The sequence below is a fragment of the Mytilus californianus genome, unplaced genomic scaffold (genome assembly GCF_021869535.1).
Source record: "Mytilus californianus isolate M0D057914Y unplaced genomic scaffold, xbMytCali1.0.p SCAF_9, whole genome shotgun sequence".
In the NCBI taxonomy this organism is placed as follows: domain Eukaryota; kingdom Metazoa; phylum Mollusca; class Bivalvia; order Mytilida; family Mytilidae; genus Mytilus; species Mytilus californianus.
This window is the reverse complement of record NW_026262745.1, coordinates 66,845,967-66,865,102: the sequence shown is the minus strand read 5'-3', so window position 1 is coordinate 66,865,102 and position 19,136 is coordinate 66,845,967. Positions and strand designations below refer to the sequence as shown.

General features: G+C 32.3%; 2 protein-coding genes across 2 annotated transcripts in view; both read left to right on the top strand.

The window, feature by feature from the left end:
* The window catches only part of LOC127714687 (uncharacterized), a 231,122-nt gene that overhangs the window by 159,604 nt on the left and 52,382 nt on the right, over positions 1–19,136 (top strand). The window lies entirely within an intron of this gene.
* On the top strand, positions 7,493–18,838 carry LOC127714682 (uncharacterized). The gene is made up of 8 exons (XM_052220745.1): positions 7,493–7,794; positions 10,132–10,198; positions 11,108–11,175; positions 12,616–12,684; positions 13,012–13,068; positions 13,365–13,442; positions 14,471–14,575; positions 15,004–18,838. Exons 3-8 carry the CDS (start codon positions 11,109–11,111, stop codon positions 17,865–17,867), a joined length of 3,240 nt encoding a protein of 1,079 aa, XP_052076705.1. The 5' UTR covers positions 7,493–7,794; positions 10,132–10,198; position 11,108; the 3' UTR covers positions 17,868–18,838.

The following is a 19,136-nucleotide window of genomic DNA, read 5'->3' as shown; positions in this document are numbered from 1 at the left end:
TTTCTGCAGTGTTTTGTCTTTTATTTTCATTAATTTGTTTTCCCATAATATGATGTCGGTCTCTTTTTGGCAGATGAGTTTTGATTCTCCCTTTTGTAACTTCCTCCAGGATAGTGTGTACTTATATTGATATAAGAAGATGTGTATATTGCCTAGATATACGACGGCATATTGATACTACAAGCTCAAGAAGAAACCGTTATATTAGTTAATTGTTAAAAATTGGTCTAGTAAATAACGAATCAAGGAAAATTGGCTCTTTCTTGATATCAATGTGCATTTGGAAAGATGATTTATATTTTTTTTAAACGGAAAACTTACTTTTACATCCCATGCCATGCTGTTTGTGATGACTACAACAGAAGTACTTCGTATAATAAAATGTCCCAGCTTGAGATGTAGCCCTGTGCACATATAAATATAAGCATCAATTGAAAATGATAACGATTTCCATCTTAACAATCATACGGAACTGAGTTCAGTATGCACCGACTATGCATAATAGGCATGATGTCATTATCTTTATTTGAAAAATTACCACTTATAACTAGAATTTTTCCCATTTATTTAACATGTTCGTATCGATACCAATTCAATATTTTCTAACATATTTTAACGTTTATATGGAATTCATTGTACTTAAAATTTGTTTTACATCAAATGAATGTGATTCCGCGCCGAAAGAAATGGAAATTTTATGTGGGCATTATAATGTGACAAGGCACAAACAAGTAAACAAAAAAAAATCTTTTGTGAATTGTCATATATTTATCTGTTGCTAAACATCAGTTATAGCTAATTATACCTTGCCTTCTTGCTGCATACTTCGGATGAAATACATATCCCGAAACAAGCATGTAAATACACAAATAAAACGAAATCCATGATCCGTCTAAACTGTGAAATAATACAAAAATATATAATCCCAATATTAACATGAATAATTGAAAATAATTTAAAAAACCGGAAATTATATTAGTGATGCGAGTAGTTCGGTAATACCTTTTCTGATTGACTGGCAAACAATGACACTTGAATCCAGAGAGAGAGAGAGAGAGAGAGAGAGAGAGAGAGAGAGAGAGAGCGATTATAATATAACGCTGTTTCTCGAATTTTGCATCAGATGTGAGTCACAGTGACTAACTTCTGTATTGGAAACATATAAGTATTCATCATTTTTTCTTCGCTCGTAACTTATTACATTAATGACACTTTTTAAGGTAGTCATTTATAGGAATTTGTAATGAAATAATAAAACACTCACGTCAGCTAACTAACTGAAACATGCATGTGCTGGCATGAGTGTAGTTGAATATAGATATAGTCTTTCTCTCGCCTGGTGCCCACTTTACACGATTGTGTATGTATCTAGGTAGGCAATGTACAGTCTTGCCATTGGTTTCAGGAATATGACCGTATTGTCAGCTATAAAAGGCTGTGACGTGAACAAAAATGAAAATAAACTAACGAAAAACTAACAGCCTGATTTATCATCGGAAAAAAACAATAATTAGAAAAAATATGCAAATATAATGACAACGGCAACATACCACTAAAATACGGGCTCCAGGCTTTGGAAAGGCACAAATAGCATGTGGCGGGGTCAAACAATTCTTCTTGTAGTCATTAATTATTTTCTTTAAATATAGTAATATGAATATTTGCAGTAATTTATTAATATCTATTTTATTTTATTCTCATATGAAAGCTATACTGTCAATTCCATATAATTATAAAATTGTCAGTTTAATTGTTGGTATTTGATCATGCAATAACCATTTAATGTAAATGGGGTTTTGCAAATACACATTGTATATTGTCTATTTAATTTTGTTTCGTTTAAAAGTTGATTTTATATGGTCGAAATTGATCTAGATTTTTTCAACCTTCCCCTTTTATCAAAAACTTCCCAGAAGAACCTGAAAAGAAGTAGAAATTGATTCAGAAACAGCACTTAAATGTATAATATAGGTACTATATACACACACACACACAAACAAACAAACGACCCAAAACGGTACTAGTATACAACTTTAAGTAATACCTTATTACAAGCTAGACTAGCATCTCAATCATCGGATTTTATCACAAGCTCCTCAGAAGAACGTAAAAAGAAGTAGAAATTGGTTCAGAAAGAGGACGCCCCTCTATGCTAAGGGCCCGTAATATAGAAAAAACAAAAAACAAAAAACAAAAAAAAACAACAAAAACTTTCAGGTACTAGTTATCAAATTTAAGTAAAAACTTATCATAACAAGGATGACAGTAACTGTTTATGACGCTGATACTCACTCGACTGCCTTCTTCGGAGGAGGACATTTTAGCGCATTGACAGGATATTTTAGCGAAAAAAATCGGACGTTTTAGCGCCAAAGTATAACCAATGTTAACGTAAGATTTTTAACCCATATTAGCGAAAATTCAAATGAGCAATGCCCATTTTAGCGTATTATTTCAAGCTCTTTTTTTTGCGAAAACTGAAATTATCAATGCCCATTTTAGCGACAGAAATTATAAATATAATAATTAATAAATTTTTAAAAAATCAAAAAAGCACAATATAAAAAATTTCTCCATTACAATACAGCACTAAATGTCTATAAAGTCCGTTTCAGCCTGGAATTTATATCCTAGAGAACGTATGTACCAGTATTAGGCTCTTGATATACTCTTGTGCAATACTGCTAAAAAAAATGCAATAGGAACTGTTCCTTCTCTTTCACTTGTCTAGATTTAGGTGCACATCCATTTATACTTCTTTATTTTGATATATGTTGTTGTTTGCTGTTTGATGATAGTATCCAGAAAATCGTAAATGCTAGGTGACAACTATAAATTACTCATTATAATGGGCATGGAACAACTTTGGTCCATTACTTGTTCGCTTTGAATCACATGGAACCTCTGCCCAAAGCTAAGTTGAAAACATAGAATCTTCAGTTACATAGTATTCGGTCAGATATTCTGTCTATCCTATAACGGTAGCCATCACATATAATACTTTTCTTTCCTCTGATTGTTTTCAACAACATTAATATCCATGATGAACCAAGTGCAAAGAGTAAATGCAAACAACTTAATTTAACACTAAGCCAGCATAAATTTCTGTTCTAACTTCATGGTTTTAGTACGGTGAGTATTATTCAAGCTGGTACATTGTAGGTTTGCGCTAAAATGGGCTATCGAAAATACAGGTGAACAGATTAATCCTGTACTAAAATGGGCTATAATGTCTGCGCTAAAATGTCCCCTAGTAACTCAATTTTTTCGCTAACGTGTCCCTCAACCGCATTCTTATCATATCGTGTATTTGAGTATCATAATTTGGTATAAATCTAATTTAATCAAAGATTCACAATGTCTATCGTCAGACCTCAATGTGATTTTGAGATGAAGAACATGAGTAGGGCGTAGTTCCTTTGATTTAGGTTTCCCCATGTGCGTGAAGTTATTTCGTGTCATTTATTGATACACAATATATTTAATTCTGTTCTGTCAATTATGCAGAAGTTTCACGTACGGTCAATCCATATTCTGACCCATGTTTATAGTTTGTGAACAATATAATATTCGTTTTTTTTTTGTTAAGTCAAGGCTAAAGACAAACAACAAATATTATGGACGGATATTGCCACAGTATGAATTTTATTTGCAGACAAAATAAGGTCAGATGAACGTGCAAACCGCCGAACCAATATTTATTTTGCAAGCTTGTGCTTCACTAGTAGGTAATAAAAGCTACAATCCTCTACGTTCATTGCAAAATTATAATAAAAAGATCGTATGGAAAATAAGCAATGATACGTAGGTAATCCCCCCACCCCCCCCCCCCCCCCCTTCCTCCAAGAACTTTTTGGTTTACATTTGCAACTTAAAGAGAACACATGAGCTCCGAACAGTGACCAATTCAGGAAACGGTTTCGTTGGTACAATCAAAGAAAACCCAAGCTAATCTATGTGGGAACATAGAAGATGATAACCCTAAATATAAGCTGGCGTACAATGTGGGGACATGTTCCATTTTCATCTTGCCATATCCAACCGAATCACTGGGGCACACCCACTCACTGCCAAATAATTCCTCCCGAAACCTGATTGAAACTTATTCGTACCACCTTTATCGAGTCTCACTTGCTTATCAGTTTACAATGGCTTTTAAAATTCTAGAAACGGGACAATAAGTTGTCCACCGGGTGTCAGGAACCTTTCGTGTGCACCTTGTAAATTGTTTGAATATATATGTATATTTTTTTTGGCAAGCTTTGATAAGTGTGTCCCATCTTTTCTATATACGTTCATTTTCTTCATTACAAAGTCATACATTGCTTTCTTTACCAGATACATTACAGTGCCTTATATACAATCACTGATGATGAATACCAAGTTCCCTACCCGTAGGTTTACTCACTTGCTAGCTTAATGCCAATACCGTAAGATTAACGTATTAGGACTCATGATATATTATTTAACAAGACCAATACCGGGTCTGAACCTGCGTCGTTGCATGCAATTGATTGCGGCAGCATGTATACCGGAGCATAACTGATCATTCCTAGACCAAATATTAAAATCATTCCCTTCAATGGGACCCACGAAAAAGTTTCCTTGTTCACAGTGTTGAGAAATTTCATATTATTAAATCTAATTTATCAATGAATTAATGTCCCATAAGCAAAGCTGTTTTTATTGATAAGTTTCCTAATATATTTCAATACTTCAGTTATACAAACAACATACTTATTTCCACACGTGAGACTACAAACCTTTTGAATACTAGCAATTTATTTGGAAAAGTATCACGCCTTATGACAATTATAAATTATTTCAAGTTTCATTTTATATTAATTTAAAAAGGTTCTCATAATGCATATTTATAGACATAATATACACATGCACTTAATTACATTTGCGTGCAAGACCTTTAATTGAATGCAGTATTTAACTAGTATATTTAGTTTTAAAAAATAACATTGTAAAAAGAAAGGCGCATAGTCACTGCGTTTGACTGACATGACTTTTGTTTTATTTGTATTTATTAAGTTTTGTTTGAATGTGTTCAATGGTCCTCATGCATAAAAATGAAATAACAAAAGCAGTATACCGCACATTGTAGTTTTAAATTGAAAGTTTATTGGAGAGCTATTTACAACACACCCATTTGAAATATAAATACGGTTTTGTGGTCGAGCTAATTAATTTGGTTATCTTATCCACCATGCTTCTGTGGATAATATCTATACACGTAAGTTATTTGAGATATATAGGGTATGTTGATATTTTAGACTGGAACTGTAAATTTAATTCTAAAATATCGTTCATTGTTTTGTCCATCGATCAGACCGTTAATTTTCTTGTTTGAATTGTTAAAAACGGTGGTCATTATGGGGCTTTTTATAGCTAACAATGCGATATAGGTTTTGCCCATTGTTAAAGGCCATACGGTGACCTGTAGATGTTCACTACTATCATATCATTTGGTCTCTGGTGGAGAGTTGTCTCATTAGAAATTATATCCCATCTTCTTATTCTTATATATATGTATTTAAATGAAAAAGTTATCAAATGTTAAGAGTTCAAAATTTAGTAGATTCATCACTAAAAGATCATTATGATATAATTAATGGCTAACTTAATGGGAAAGGGGAAATTCTAAAGACAAAAATGCTTTCAAATCACATAAAGATAACTTGTTTAAGATTTGACAGTATTGTTTTTCATATTTTTTTTTTGGTGCCCTTCGATTTATTTTTCTCTTATCATATCAGAGGCAAGAATCTTTTATAGTATCACAATATGTTTTACTACCCTCCTTATTTTCATAGACTCTAGTGATGATAAGACGTAGTGTGTCATACAATATGATGTGCCCGCATTTATCACAATGGAAGTTCAAAGGAAACCAGTTCTGCAATAAGACTTTACACTACTACTGTCTACTAGATGACAACAGTAAAAAATATGTGGAAAATTGCAGAGAAGACATAGAAGCTGAAAGACCAGGTTTATTTTGTATTTAATTTTAGAAAACTAATTGTCTAAATTACACTTTGTACATTAAACTGATTAACTTATTAATGTATATTAATCCTATTTGACGTATTAGTGCATTCTTGTAAATATTAATAAATTGAATGTAAGGTTGTTAAGGTTCTATTGAATATATGTTATAGTCAAAGAAAGATACTATTATATCTATATAAAACTTTCAGTTTAGAATAATTACCCTTTGCAAAGGCTAGCTAAAATGATATATGTTTGGTTTGAGTTCCAAGGCGGCTACAAACCAACATATATATGATAATTTGATTTTCGGTATTGTATGTTTTTGAATCTAAACGTCTCAAAAACCTCAAACATGAACATGTGTTCAAAAATTGGTAATGTTACACAACACACATTATTTTAGTATTATTTTGGCTTTTTACACAAAATTTGTGCAAACAGAAAATTAATAATGAAAGCAAACTTTGTTTTTGTTTTCAGAGAAATGATATGTTCAGATTTAACAAAAATTGTAACCAAGCTTGTCATGATAAAGAAAAAAAAAACCCAAACAAACTAACAATCAAAAACAGGTTTCTTATTGACGAATGGTTCCCAAAACATTTTGCATCGAGCTTACCCGACATCCATATTACCAGATAAATGTGGCATGTGATCGATCATCGGTATTAAACGTTTTACGATAATTATAAAAGAACCATTCCTTCAATTGGTAACCTCAAGGAATAACTGGAGTATAGAAATATGGACATCTATGCTAAAGTCTGGCGTCCATTTAGCTTGAAGGATGTATGGATATGTAGTAACGTCTGACCGGAATGGGGATGTTGAATCGGATGTCTTGTGTCGTGTAAGTGACACGCTCAATCTATGTACAGCGCTCTTTTCCGTTTCGTATACTCGCTAAATTCAGTGTAGTTATACGAATAAGTAATGAACGAATGTGAGCTCTGCGCCGGATATTGTGCCACGCTCTGCACAGTTTAAGAACCGTTGTGTGAACAACTCCTTGATTGTTCGTAGAAAGCAAAATTTCTGATAAAAGCCAGTGAGTCTATTTAACATACTATAATTTTTAACGGCTATCCCGCGCTCTTGATTGCGGTACTCACTTTGTAGAACCTACCTATTGTAATTTAGTTGGTAATTTGTTTTCGTCTTAAATGTGCACAAAATATTTGTCCTGTACTTTAAGCAACCAACAATCAATCAACCGTCTCTTTTACATCCTTTTTGATACACATGTCTGATCATTTACAAAGATTTAACACAATCATCCTGATGTTTTAAAATTTTATTTACGAAGAAGTACCAGGAACATCATATATAGGCCATACCCAATATTGTACATGTGTACATGTATATTGAGTTTACGTTTTTAAAAGATATATTTTGTAATCGGGGTTTTCTAGGAGAAAATTATATGCTAATTTTAAAGGATTTTAAAAACTTTAACATGTATTTACTGTTCCTCCTTTTTGATTTTAGGATTTAAGTTTGTAATAGAAGGAGCACTAAATAGAAAACCATGCGACCCAAAATATTTTCAGCCTTTCAAGTTTTGGCCAAACGGAAGTAGCGAATGTGTATTTGTAAAATCAAGTTGTAATGGAGAAGGACAAGTCGTTGTTTTCAATGGTAACTCTACATCTGACAGCAGTTGTCGATGTGACTATACAAAAGGTTATGATTTTGTACATAAACCAAGTCAGGGGTGTTTATGTAACCCTGAATACGAAGACTGTTCGTGTTACTACAAATTATGTAAAATCGGGTTTCACTTATCACCAGGTATGTAGAACACACAAAGCGTTTATATAGATACAATTAAAAATGAAAAAATCCTATAGATTCATAACTGAACTCTGCAAACAGTAATGCTTACTTAAGTTTTGTTTGATTAGAACACTGTGCGGGACAAATTTGCCATTCCAGAATTGGCAAATCTGACTTTGTTGTTTTACGAGATAACAAAAACACTTTTTGGCCAAGTGATAGATAATTAAAAAAAAATAATTTCCCCATATGTCCCAACATATGCATGTCATTGTTGTCACTGGTGTCACCGTTGTCACTAAGGCTGATTAAAAGTACATTTTCCATGGGAAATTAAAAAATTCCCATGGGAAAAAGTTCTATTCCAATGAGAATTTTAAAGTTCCCAACGGAACTACAATTTCCCATGGGAACATTAGTAAATAGTTTCTTCCCATGGGAACATCTTTTTCCCCTTGGAACATTTATTCTTCCCATGGGAACATATATTTTTCCCATGGGAACATTTATTTTTCCTTTATTATTTTTTTCGGATATGTAAAAGAGCAATGAAATATCGCAATGAACTGACGGTTACTAATAACTAGGAGCACTTTATAAAAATTATCATTTGATAAAAAAAATATGTAATTACAATAAATTAAAGGTATTTCTATCATACTTTTACATTCAAAAGTCTTTTATTATCATTAAATGATTGATAGAAACACATTGATTGTATTATATCGTCGTTTATTGATTGGTTACTATTTAACGTCCAACGACTGATTTTACAATTTGAATCTTTCACCTTTGTTTTCGATTAATAGCATTGTGCATTTCATGTATTATTGTTCGCTGAACCGCCAAGGATCAGAGCCATGTCTGTGTATTTAAGAATTTAATTTAAGGATAAAGATTATTAAATCTGTTTTAATTTATATACATGGGAAATCACGAATCATGTTTAAGGTTGTTTTCTAGTTATAATCCTTGAATTTATGAAATTGACATCATAATTATTATTCATGTTATTAATATACTTATTCTTTTTCATCTAAGTAACTCGATATGCGTGTTTTTCGCCACTAGACAGATGTGCACTGATTTTTCATTCATTCGGTCAAATTTCCAAATTCAATTTGTTACTCGTCTACATAAAAAATCTTTTATTTTGTTTCATTTTTCGCAAACACCTTTGAAAGTCTTGAAAGTCTTGTTAGATTTGTCTTTTATGATCTCTCAGGTAAATATCAAAGAGAATCCAGAGTTTTGCATTTACAAGGACGGATGAGGATGGTATTAATAGGATCTTTATGTTTCAACGTTTTATATTGATGGTGATTTACACTTTAGTCACGAGATTACGTGGTGAAGGTTGTTCTAGAAAACATATGCTGTGCGTTTAGAAATCATATCAATTATTTTAATACCACTTGGTCGTTACACTGAGGGTGGATCCTTAATCTGTAAGAATACACTTCGCGAGTACCCATTGCTATGATATTGTCAAATTGTTTGTTTTTTTTTCTTTCTAAATTTCCAGTTCGTGACCTAAAGCTAGTGTCGCGTCTCCTTTTCCCAAATTGACCGTATCCGATTTTGGTTGTTGTATTTAGGCCCTTTTGGTTTTTATGCCGTCAAACGTTTCATCGTGTTAAAATTATTCTTTTGGTATTCTAAACTCTTAGCCAAGCGCGTACTTGATGCAAGTTATTTAAAAAACACATAATTTTCGCATGAAAATCATGCAATTTAGATACGCTTATATGGCATTAGAATGTTAAAATTTTGAAATGTGACAGTCTACTTAAAGTTACTCATAGTATACATGGTATATGTATTGTTTTTAAAGTTTGTTTAAATGTGTTGATATTTCAAACATTTCTTAAAATGTGCCATTAGTGTCTGTAACATTTCGGGAATTCAAATGCATTTGACAATTTTTAATGCTTTTTTTTATTCACGAGTATATAAAGTATGATGGATAATGTGTTGTACTTATTTAGTAGGGAGAGTGCTATAGAAAAAGGGAAAAGGAATTAATCGATAGAGTTGTACTGTTGATTTATAATATTTAGGTTTTCTTTTTAAAAGAGAGGCGAAAGATACCAGAAGGACATTCAAACTCATAAGTCGAAAATAAACTGACAACGCCATGGCTAAAAAGAAAAGACCAACAGGCAAACAATAGTACACAAAACACAACATAGAAAACAAAAGACTGAGCAACACGAACCCCACTAAACACTTGGGGTGATCTCATGTGCTCCGGAATGGTAAGCAGATCCTGCTCCACATGAATTCAATATTTATCATTTTGTTCACACATACAAAAGGCAAAATATCAAAATTATGTCTTTTTTTTTCCAGATTACAATTGTATTGGCAGATCTGACTGGACTGGAAACTTTCACTGTCCAGTGATTAACACGTCAATGTAAGCAAATCTAACGAAAATACTATTAATACTGTTAATTTTATTTATTCGCTGTCAGGGGCTGTGACGTGTCTCCTCAGTTTATATTGCGATGTAAGTTTGTTTATATGGCTTTGGAGAGATTTTTCATGCTACAAACACATGTTAAGATTACGTCAAACATGCCTCAAATGAAATGAGTGTTTGGTATGATATCATGAAATTAAGGCTTTTCTAACTTTTGTTTGAGACGGGGAAAACGGGGATATCATAATTTCGAATTATGTGGCTTTCTCATGATATGAAATTTAACAATGACAAAGCTGAAGAAAATCAATTAAGAGAATACATGAGCTTTTAATCTTCATATTTATCTGGCTTGTCTTAAACCGACACTTGATATAAACAAACAAATCTTGTTAAATCTTACAAAGTCTATCCGAATCATTTTGCAAAGAATTCCGCTCAAACCAGTGCTAGGGGCCGTCTTAAACTTGCAGTGAGGTAAGAGTTTTTCGTTGTTTTTTTTTTTTTGCTCTGTGTTGAATACCTCACTGTGACTTGGAGATGGAGAACAGCAATAAAAGCGCTCTTCCTTTGCATTTTTACTGTGCATATATTGATTTTGTGTCATGGATGGATACTGCATATCCGGTTTTTTTTATAAAAAGACGACAAACATTAGACATGAATAAAAAAGACAATAAAAAGAATAATAGAAAAAAGGAAAACACAAAGAAGGAAAAAAAAAGAAATAAAACGCCCACGCCTCTTAACACCCACGCCACAGAAAAATAGCGACTTCCCTCTAATACAGAGTTTTTCAGTGCGTCATAACATAATGATATTTTTATATGTGCGCATACAAATCATATCATCTAAGAGGTTTTTAAAATGATTTAAGTTTTACTTTTTTGTACACTTGTGTAGAATGGTACATTTACAAAGGACGGATCTTGATATAAAAATGATGTCTGAAGAAAGAACAACTGTGAAAGGTAATTAATGTAGGGAAAAATGAAATAAAAGTTTATAGACAGTATTAACTGAGTCTATTTGTATTCAGTTTCTATCCATTATGACAAACGTATTATGCTATGAAATATATAAGAAATATTGACTGATGAAAAACATTGATGTTTAGTTACGCAAAGTTTAAGTCCCTAACATGTGCTTTCATATAAAGATGTTTCAGTTGTAGCAACTTTTCAAATCAAGACCTATTTCAATGAGTGATTGCAACGTTCGTAAAACAACAATATACCGATACCAAAGAAAGAAAAAATATACTAAATGAATAATTCGATGTAAATCAATGAGTCAGTTAAAAGAATTAATGCTAGTAGTATGATCAGGTAAAAGCTTAAAAGTAGACACACTAGACATTCAAATGTCAAGAGGCATAAAGGAATCGGATTTTTCATGAAAAAGGAATCGGGTATTCAACCATTTGAAATTATGTATAACAAAAGAAAAGCAATAAAGAAGGAATTTCGGATTATCTGCATGCTTTTTCTATGTTCTTTTAGAATTAAACACAAAAAATAGCTCACTGTTCACTGCTTGCTAAAATGCTTCTAACTGTATAAGTGTTCTTAAAAACAACGTTTATTGCCCAGTCTATCAAAGGAACAATGCAACTTCTTTCAACAAAATTCCTTACATATATGAATCGTAAAAACCGGGAACACGAATAACATAAAATAGCTATTTTAGGGCTTATTTGAATCAGATTTGCATTGTTAAAAAATAGCACAATTTGTTAGAACACATATACTCAAATGTAATCATTTTGGTATTTAAACGTGTATTTCTTCTTCATTTGAACAATTATTTTTTTTGTTCTTAACTTTGAGACAAATTAAAAAAAAACACAGTCTATTAATTGTGTTTCATATTAAAATCCTAAGTAAATTACATGCATGTAATATAATAAATCAATTATAATGGTTACAATCAATACTATCATTTCCCAGCTATACGCATTTGTGTATTTGTGTTCAGTAATGTAGATGTATATTTTTTGACAATCAAATTTTTAGATCGGTTTTTTTCTTAAGACATCTTGTTATGATATCGGGAAGGTCATAGTACATGTATTACTTTAACAGCCCTCTTATTTAACAATTTTTTTTCAAAATGACTAACATCTTGGTGTTTAAATTGACAATATGTTTTGGGCGACCGATTTGTTCCTTTATTCGTAAAATGCAGATATAATACAGGGTCCTGCTCTATGTTTATAAATCTCTATTATGGAGAGAAGTTACATATGCTATGCATGATGAGCCTCCTATTCTCATTGACTTTTTTTCTCTTTTCGTATCAGGCATATTTTGTTCAGACGGAGTATGCCTATATCAAATTATATTAAAGGCAAATGCCTAAACATTTAGGTTTAAATTTTGTAGAAAGAATGCGTTTTTTTTCAATTTCAGACATTTGGGCGGATGCCATGAAAAACAAGGCATATCTCATTGTTGGGGCAATTGTTCTGAGTGTCTTGGGTATGTTTTGTAACAGTTAAGAACATGATTTTCATATCATAGTTTTTACAATCAATGATATTTTATTTATTGCGCATTCCCTATGATTTGTTTGTTATTTCCATTCACGGCCACACCTTTGGATGAGTAAAAAGGTGTTTCAACTATATTTTTATTACGATTCTTTATATCCATCCACCATGTGCTGATAACCTTCTGTAAAAGTAAGATACCCTTTATTGTTATTATGTATTTTCAACAGTTTTGGATTGACAAAACATGGTTATGTGACTTTTAAAATTAATTTCAATATACATTTTATCATTTTATATTTTTTTAATGTTTTAGGTGCATTAATTTCCTATTTTATGGAAAAATGTTGCATTACCTTACGTGACTATTGCAGTAAGTACATGTAAACCTTTTATTATAAATTTGATGATTTTTTTGAAATTTGAAAATGAATATTGTATCATGAAAACTGGTGGAGAGTTGTCTCATTGGCAATCACACAATACATTCTTATTTTCATATATTCAATTTTAGACAGCTCTGTCTACTGTCACTGTTAGTTGGTATGGAAAAACACATATCTTTTCCACTTGGCATTTTTGGGCTCTTTCTCTTATTACGAAGCGATACGTTTTATATAATATTCCGATATCATTTAAACAAGTTTTTAATTTCATTTACATTTACAGGAAGATTTTTAGAATATGAAATGATGGACAAAACAGATGACACTACTGAAAAAAAATGTGACGACACTTCAATGAAAGGTGACTTCAGTGGCTATAGAATTATACTTTATGTAAACTGAGTGTGTAATAAGTGACAACTGAATCCGAATAAATTGTTCATTGCAGATTGAATGAATACTTTTTTTCGATTCGGAAAGTGTTACACAATTAAAAAAAAAAAAAAAAGTCTTTGTCAGTCGGGCTTTATATGTCCAAAAGTCATGCACATGAAACTTAACAAATTTGAGATGATCACTGTTATAGATCGCATAAGGAGTAACCACAACCTCGTGAAGCAATGTTAAAACTACTAGATTAAGAAAGGACTTGCTATTATGTACTTACATTCTGGCATTGCACAAAATCATGCTTTTCGTAGACCTTTTATGACATCTTTATATTAAATACGTTGGATGTGTACCGGTACTGATTGATGCTGTAGTCTGAGATAAAATTTTCATTTATGAGTTTTTAATGACTTCGTATTAAGTCTAGCTTACAGTAACTGCGAGTACTCCTAGATCATTACTTTGTGCCTTTAGTCTTTATGTTTCTTGCTTTTGTGTTCTGAACCGATCTGATGACTTTTACAGTTCTTTATTATATTGTACTGTTACACCATTTGACAAATTGTTAACGATATGACTTGTTCATGTATACAGGTCTATAACCATGTAAACTTACGTCTTTCTAGATATGAAAACTATTATGTATAGTTTCTCCATTATTCAAAATCTTCACTAACGATTTGTATTTTAGCATTTATTAATGCATTGAATAAAATATAAGTGTCCATTGCATTTTTTGAGATTCAAATCGCCACTTAAGGAATATCAAAAAAAGAAGATCAGTATGTTAGTGCGAATTTCTAACCGATATTTTGGTAATGTTTGGGTTTTCCTGTCAAAGTTTGGATAAAAATAAAAAGTGTAAACACATATCTTTATCCTTATCGTCATAGTTTAGTTATCATCAAGATTCTAGACATTATCTAATATCAAAGCTTTTTACAACAAATGAACTGTAATTGAATTACACTTAAATGGATTTTGTGTCTTTTCTTATAGGAATGACATTAGCGGTACCAGTACGCGACGGAAATGACACAACGTCCACTGCAAGTAGTAAAGCAGAAAGTACAGACAACGATTATACTCCCCAAGACGACAAGGGTAAGTATTTATCTTAGTTCATTTTCTTGACACTTTTTACAACTGAAAATTATTTTGTGTACGTTTACTAAGGCTTACTATATTAACAAAAAGTTAACAAGGGAGTAGTAAAGAAAAGATAGATTTTATAACAACTTCTTTTCCATAAAATGTCTAGTACTATGAATTAGAAATGGTAGGTATTCAACGTTAAGCCTAACAAACGATAAGATCAAAGATTGAAACAAAATATTTCACTTGTCTAATGTTTTGTATGTCAAAAGTCTCTGAAATAATGGCCTACAGTGTGAAAATTAATTTCTGAATGTGCATTAATTTATCATCACGCATCATTATTCAAATATAATTCATTTCTATAACACAAGTTTTTACGTACTGACATTATATTATATACATGAAAATATATAATGTGTACACTTTTTTTGCAGACCTGATCAACAAATACATACAAGAATGGAGTCGTGATAACAAATATTTCGTTGAAACAAATACTTCCAAGCATGTAATGGAAAAGATTAAAAAATCAAATTGTATACTTTTAGTGGGAGGTACCGGTGAGGGAAAATCATCCATTATCAGACATATTGCATTGAAGCTAAAGAAAGATGAGGGATACACAATTGTTCCCGTTGTTTTAGAACCTGCAACCCTCAAAACTTCATTTTGTCAAAAACAACACCAGGTTTTTGTTATTGACGACTTTTGCGGCAGAGATAAAATATGCCAGCCATACATCGATTTATGGTCATTGCAAGAACATGTTAATTTCTTTGAAAAATTAATTCAATCTAATAAACAAAGTAGAAATTGGAAAACAAGAAAAGGACCTGTAAAGGTATTAATGGCATGCAATGCAAACATCTTCGAAGAGCCTTCTTTTTCACGACTCGAGTCATATAAAAAATATTCATGTTTTTTATGTGACTATCCATTATCAGAAGAAGACAGGAGTCTGATAATGAAAAAATATGTTTTGCCTGACACTGAAAGTACAATTTCGGATGAGTTTAGTTTTCCTTTAATGTGCAAACTGTCACATGGGAAATCAGCAGATCAATTATTAAAATTTGTTGAAGATCCAATACAGAGCATAAGAGACGATCTCATAAAGATGAGAGATCAACATACTACACAATTTTGCGTAATGACTTTACTTATTTTGTTACACAATTGCATGAAAGAAGACTGGCTTGATTTAAACATTGAAAACTTCCAGGGTGAAGTCTCTAAGGCAGTAATTAATGTTTGTTCTGAGTTTAGTATTGACTTCCTAAAAGATTCTTCCAGAAAGCGCATTAAAGAAACTATTTCCATTTTAGAGAGAACATATCTTTCGAAAACTGGGAACAAATATAATATCATTCATCCTAAAATATATGATGTAGCTGCATCATTGTGTGGCCAGTGTTTCTTTGATTGTTTCCTCAACCATGCTTCCAGTGAGTTTATAGCTGACAGATACCAGTTAGAGTCAGATGAATTTAAATCACAAAGCAACGTTATCTACATAAACCCAGATAAACAGAAGAGATATTTTGATAGATTAATCAAAGATTTGGAAGCAGGTGACACTTACAGTTTCCTCCATAACAAACAACTCCACAGCGAAAAGTATCGATTATTGTTTATCGAATATTGTAACGACAGAAAGCCAAAAATAACGGATCTTTTAACGAAAGTATCCAAAAATATGGATCAAGATGTAACTATTGTTGAATTACGAGAACATAGATTGATGGATAAAGTAACTGGTGATGATATGTATTACATTAACCTTCAAAAGAAGCATAGTTATACAATTACGTCGGTGAAAATTCCACTCATTGAATCCATTTTAGAAGGTCATGATGATATAGTTAATTTGTTGCTTGAAATGAACTGTGATATCAACGAAAGGGATTTTTCAGGCAGGTCAGCTTTATATGTGGCCGCTTTATTTGATAATGTTAAGATTGTTAAACGCATTCTAGACGATGAAAATATTGATCCATCCATTTGTGACCATAAAGGACGTTCTGCGTTGCATGCCGCGTGTCAAGAGGGAAATTTTACTATCATAAAACTTCTTCGCGAAAAAATTGACCGTACACTTTGTGACAAGGATGGAATAACACCGCTTCATGTTGCATCAGAAGGACGTCATACAAGCACTTTGAAAGAATTGTTGGAAATAGATATCAACACACATAAACAGGGTGAAACAAATGAAGAAATGAACAAGCTCGACAATTTAGGAAGGACTCCTTTATTCGTAGCCGCCGCTAAGGGTAGTATGACAGGAGTGAAAATTTTAATCGAGAATGGCGCAGACTTCGAGATAAGTGATAAACAAGGACGGACACCTCTTTATGCAGCTTGTGATTCTAATCAAATAAATGTTGTCAAGTTGTTAATAAAAAAGGGAGCACTTGTTAACAAATGCGACAATGAAGGAAGATCACCGATTTTAATCTCTGCAAGTCAAGGGTATAATTCAATAGTCTTAAACTTGATGCGAAATGGCGCAGATGTTGGAAAAGTTGATTGGAATGGACGGTCACCTTTGTACATGGGTTGCAAAGGAGGATTCGACGACGTAGTAAAGTCACTTTTGAAAATTAAAAGAACAGTGAATCAATGCGGCGAAAATGGCAAATCACCATTACATGTAGCAAGCGAAAATGGATATACTAACATTGTTCGTGCTTTACTGTGCAACGAAGCCGATGTAAATAGTGTTGACATATATGGTCGGTCTGCTTTATACCTGTGTTGCAAAGAGGGACAAACTAAGACTGCGAAAGAATTGCTGAAAACAAAAAAACTGAATATCAATATGCGAAATGACAGGAACAAGTATTCTCCCCTGTACATTTCTTGCCTTAAAGGTTATAAAGAAGTTGTAAGTATGCTTCTTGAAAATGGGGCTAATATATCAGTTCGTAACAAATGGGGCAGATCGCCATTGCACGCTGCCTGTAGAGACGGAAATATTGCAATTGTATCCCTTCTTCTACAGAAAAATGCAAACATTGATGAAACTGACAATCTTGGAGCTTCATCTTTATATATTGCTAGTGAAGATGGCAATACAGAAATAGTCAAGTTGCTCTTAATGTACGATGCTAATACATCTCTTTGCGATGATGAACTACGATCCCCTTTACATGCTGCTTGTAAGAGTGGACATAAAGACATAATACGAATATTGCTGGAAAAATCTCCTAGTCTAGCACAAAAAAAAGATAATTATGGTCAAACGCCTAGCGAAATAGCTACAAAAATGGGTTATCATGGGATTTCTGAACTTTAAAAGACGGAATAAGGTTATTTTTAGTTTCATTTGATGATCAAAAAGTGTTTTTTTCATACCTTCTCAAAGCTATTTTTGTTTCAGCTGAAGTATATATTGAGAATGAAAGGCACGTTGAGCAATAATGATGTTTTTTTTCCTTATGTTTTTATCTATAATTCATTCATGGCAGCAAAATTGTTATTTTGTCGAAATTCCGATCTGGTGCAATAGAATTGATACCGTTTACTGTTATAAAGAAGTGCAAATGGAATGAAAATGAAATATATTGGATACAAGACTTGAGCTTCATTTTATGGTGCATATGAAATAAAATACTTGCGTCATACTGCAGTTTTACCTTTGATCGTCATACCAATAAAGGGACTAAGTTCAGCCCATGTCTGAGACTTGATATTGATGTGACGATTACTGGATTCCACCGTTGACTATACTAGGTTAACATCGAATTTTTTCCCGAAAAGCACCCATAGGAAGACAAAAACAGACAAAATTGGCACACTTCTTTCATAATAGTCAGAATCAAAGATTGCAATAATGTAAATCTTGACACTACAGTCGTCAATGAAAATTGTATGGCCAAATATTCCTGAAGGCTTTGCATTTCTTAATCCTGTCCAGCATTTGAATACATCGAGTTTCCAAGTATAGCAGTATATTACATTCAACTGGTTCTTTACATACAAAGGACATAACCATGATGATGTTTTTTACTGTGTAATCTTGTATGTACATGTTGTTTTTAAACTTGATCGAAAAAAACAGAATGAGTGTCGCATACTAACAAACCACTACACGTAAATGGTCCTATGGCAAGTCAGAATGCCATCAGCGTTTATCCGTGTCTTTATCTTTGTTTTGTTTTTTTGTTTCTTAAAGGAGATCTTTGGTATGATCTGTTAAATATATTACCTGGGCTAGAAACGATTTAGAGCATGACATTTGGAAAACAAAACATTTGTCTATTGAAACCCTCTTATATTTTTTTTTTTTCTTTTCATTTTTCTTAAATGCCATATGTTTTATTAATGTAAGTTCCCCATCACCTTCTGTTTATATGAGTATAAAGTCGTTGTGGGATAGAGCTTTAATAAAACAGCCTTTCAATGACACAAACATCAATAGGCATTTAATGGTCAGCATACTGTTTTCTACAATAGACAGTCTATATACAAGATCTAAAGTCTTAATCGCCAAGAGCCTGAAGTTGTGTCAAATCGCTGAGTGACCTTGGATTCATTAGTGGCAAGGTTCCGGTGCAAAAAATAG

Excerpts from the sequence above, each read along its gene's own strand:
- LOC127714682 (XM_052220745.1), top strand. The coding sequence starts at position 11,109 with ATGGTACATTTACAAAGGACGGATCTTGATATAAAAATGATGTCTGAA. Across the intron at positions 12,685-13,011 it reads AATTGTTCTGAGTGTCTTGG|GTGCATTAATTTCCTATTTT; the intron begins GTATGTTTTGTA and ends TTAATGTTTTAG. Across the intron at positions 13,443-14,470 it reads TGACGACACTTCAATGAAAG|GAATGACATTAGCGGTACCA; the intron begins GTGACTTCAGTG and ends CTTTTCTTATAG.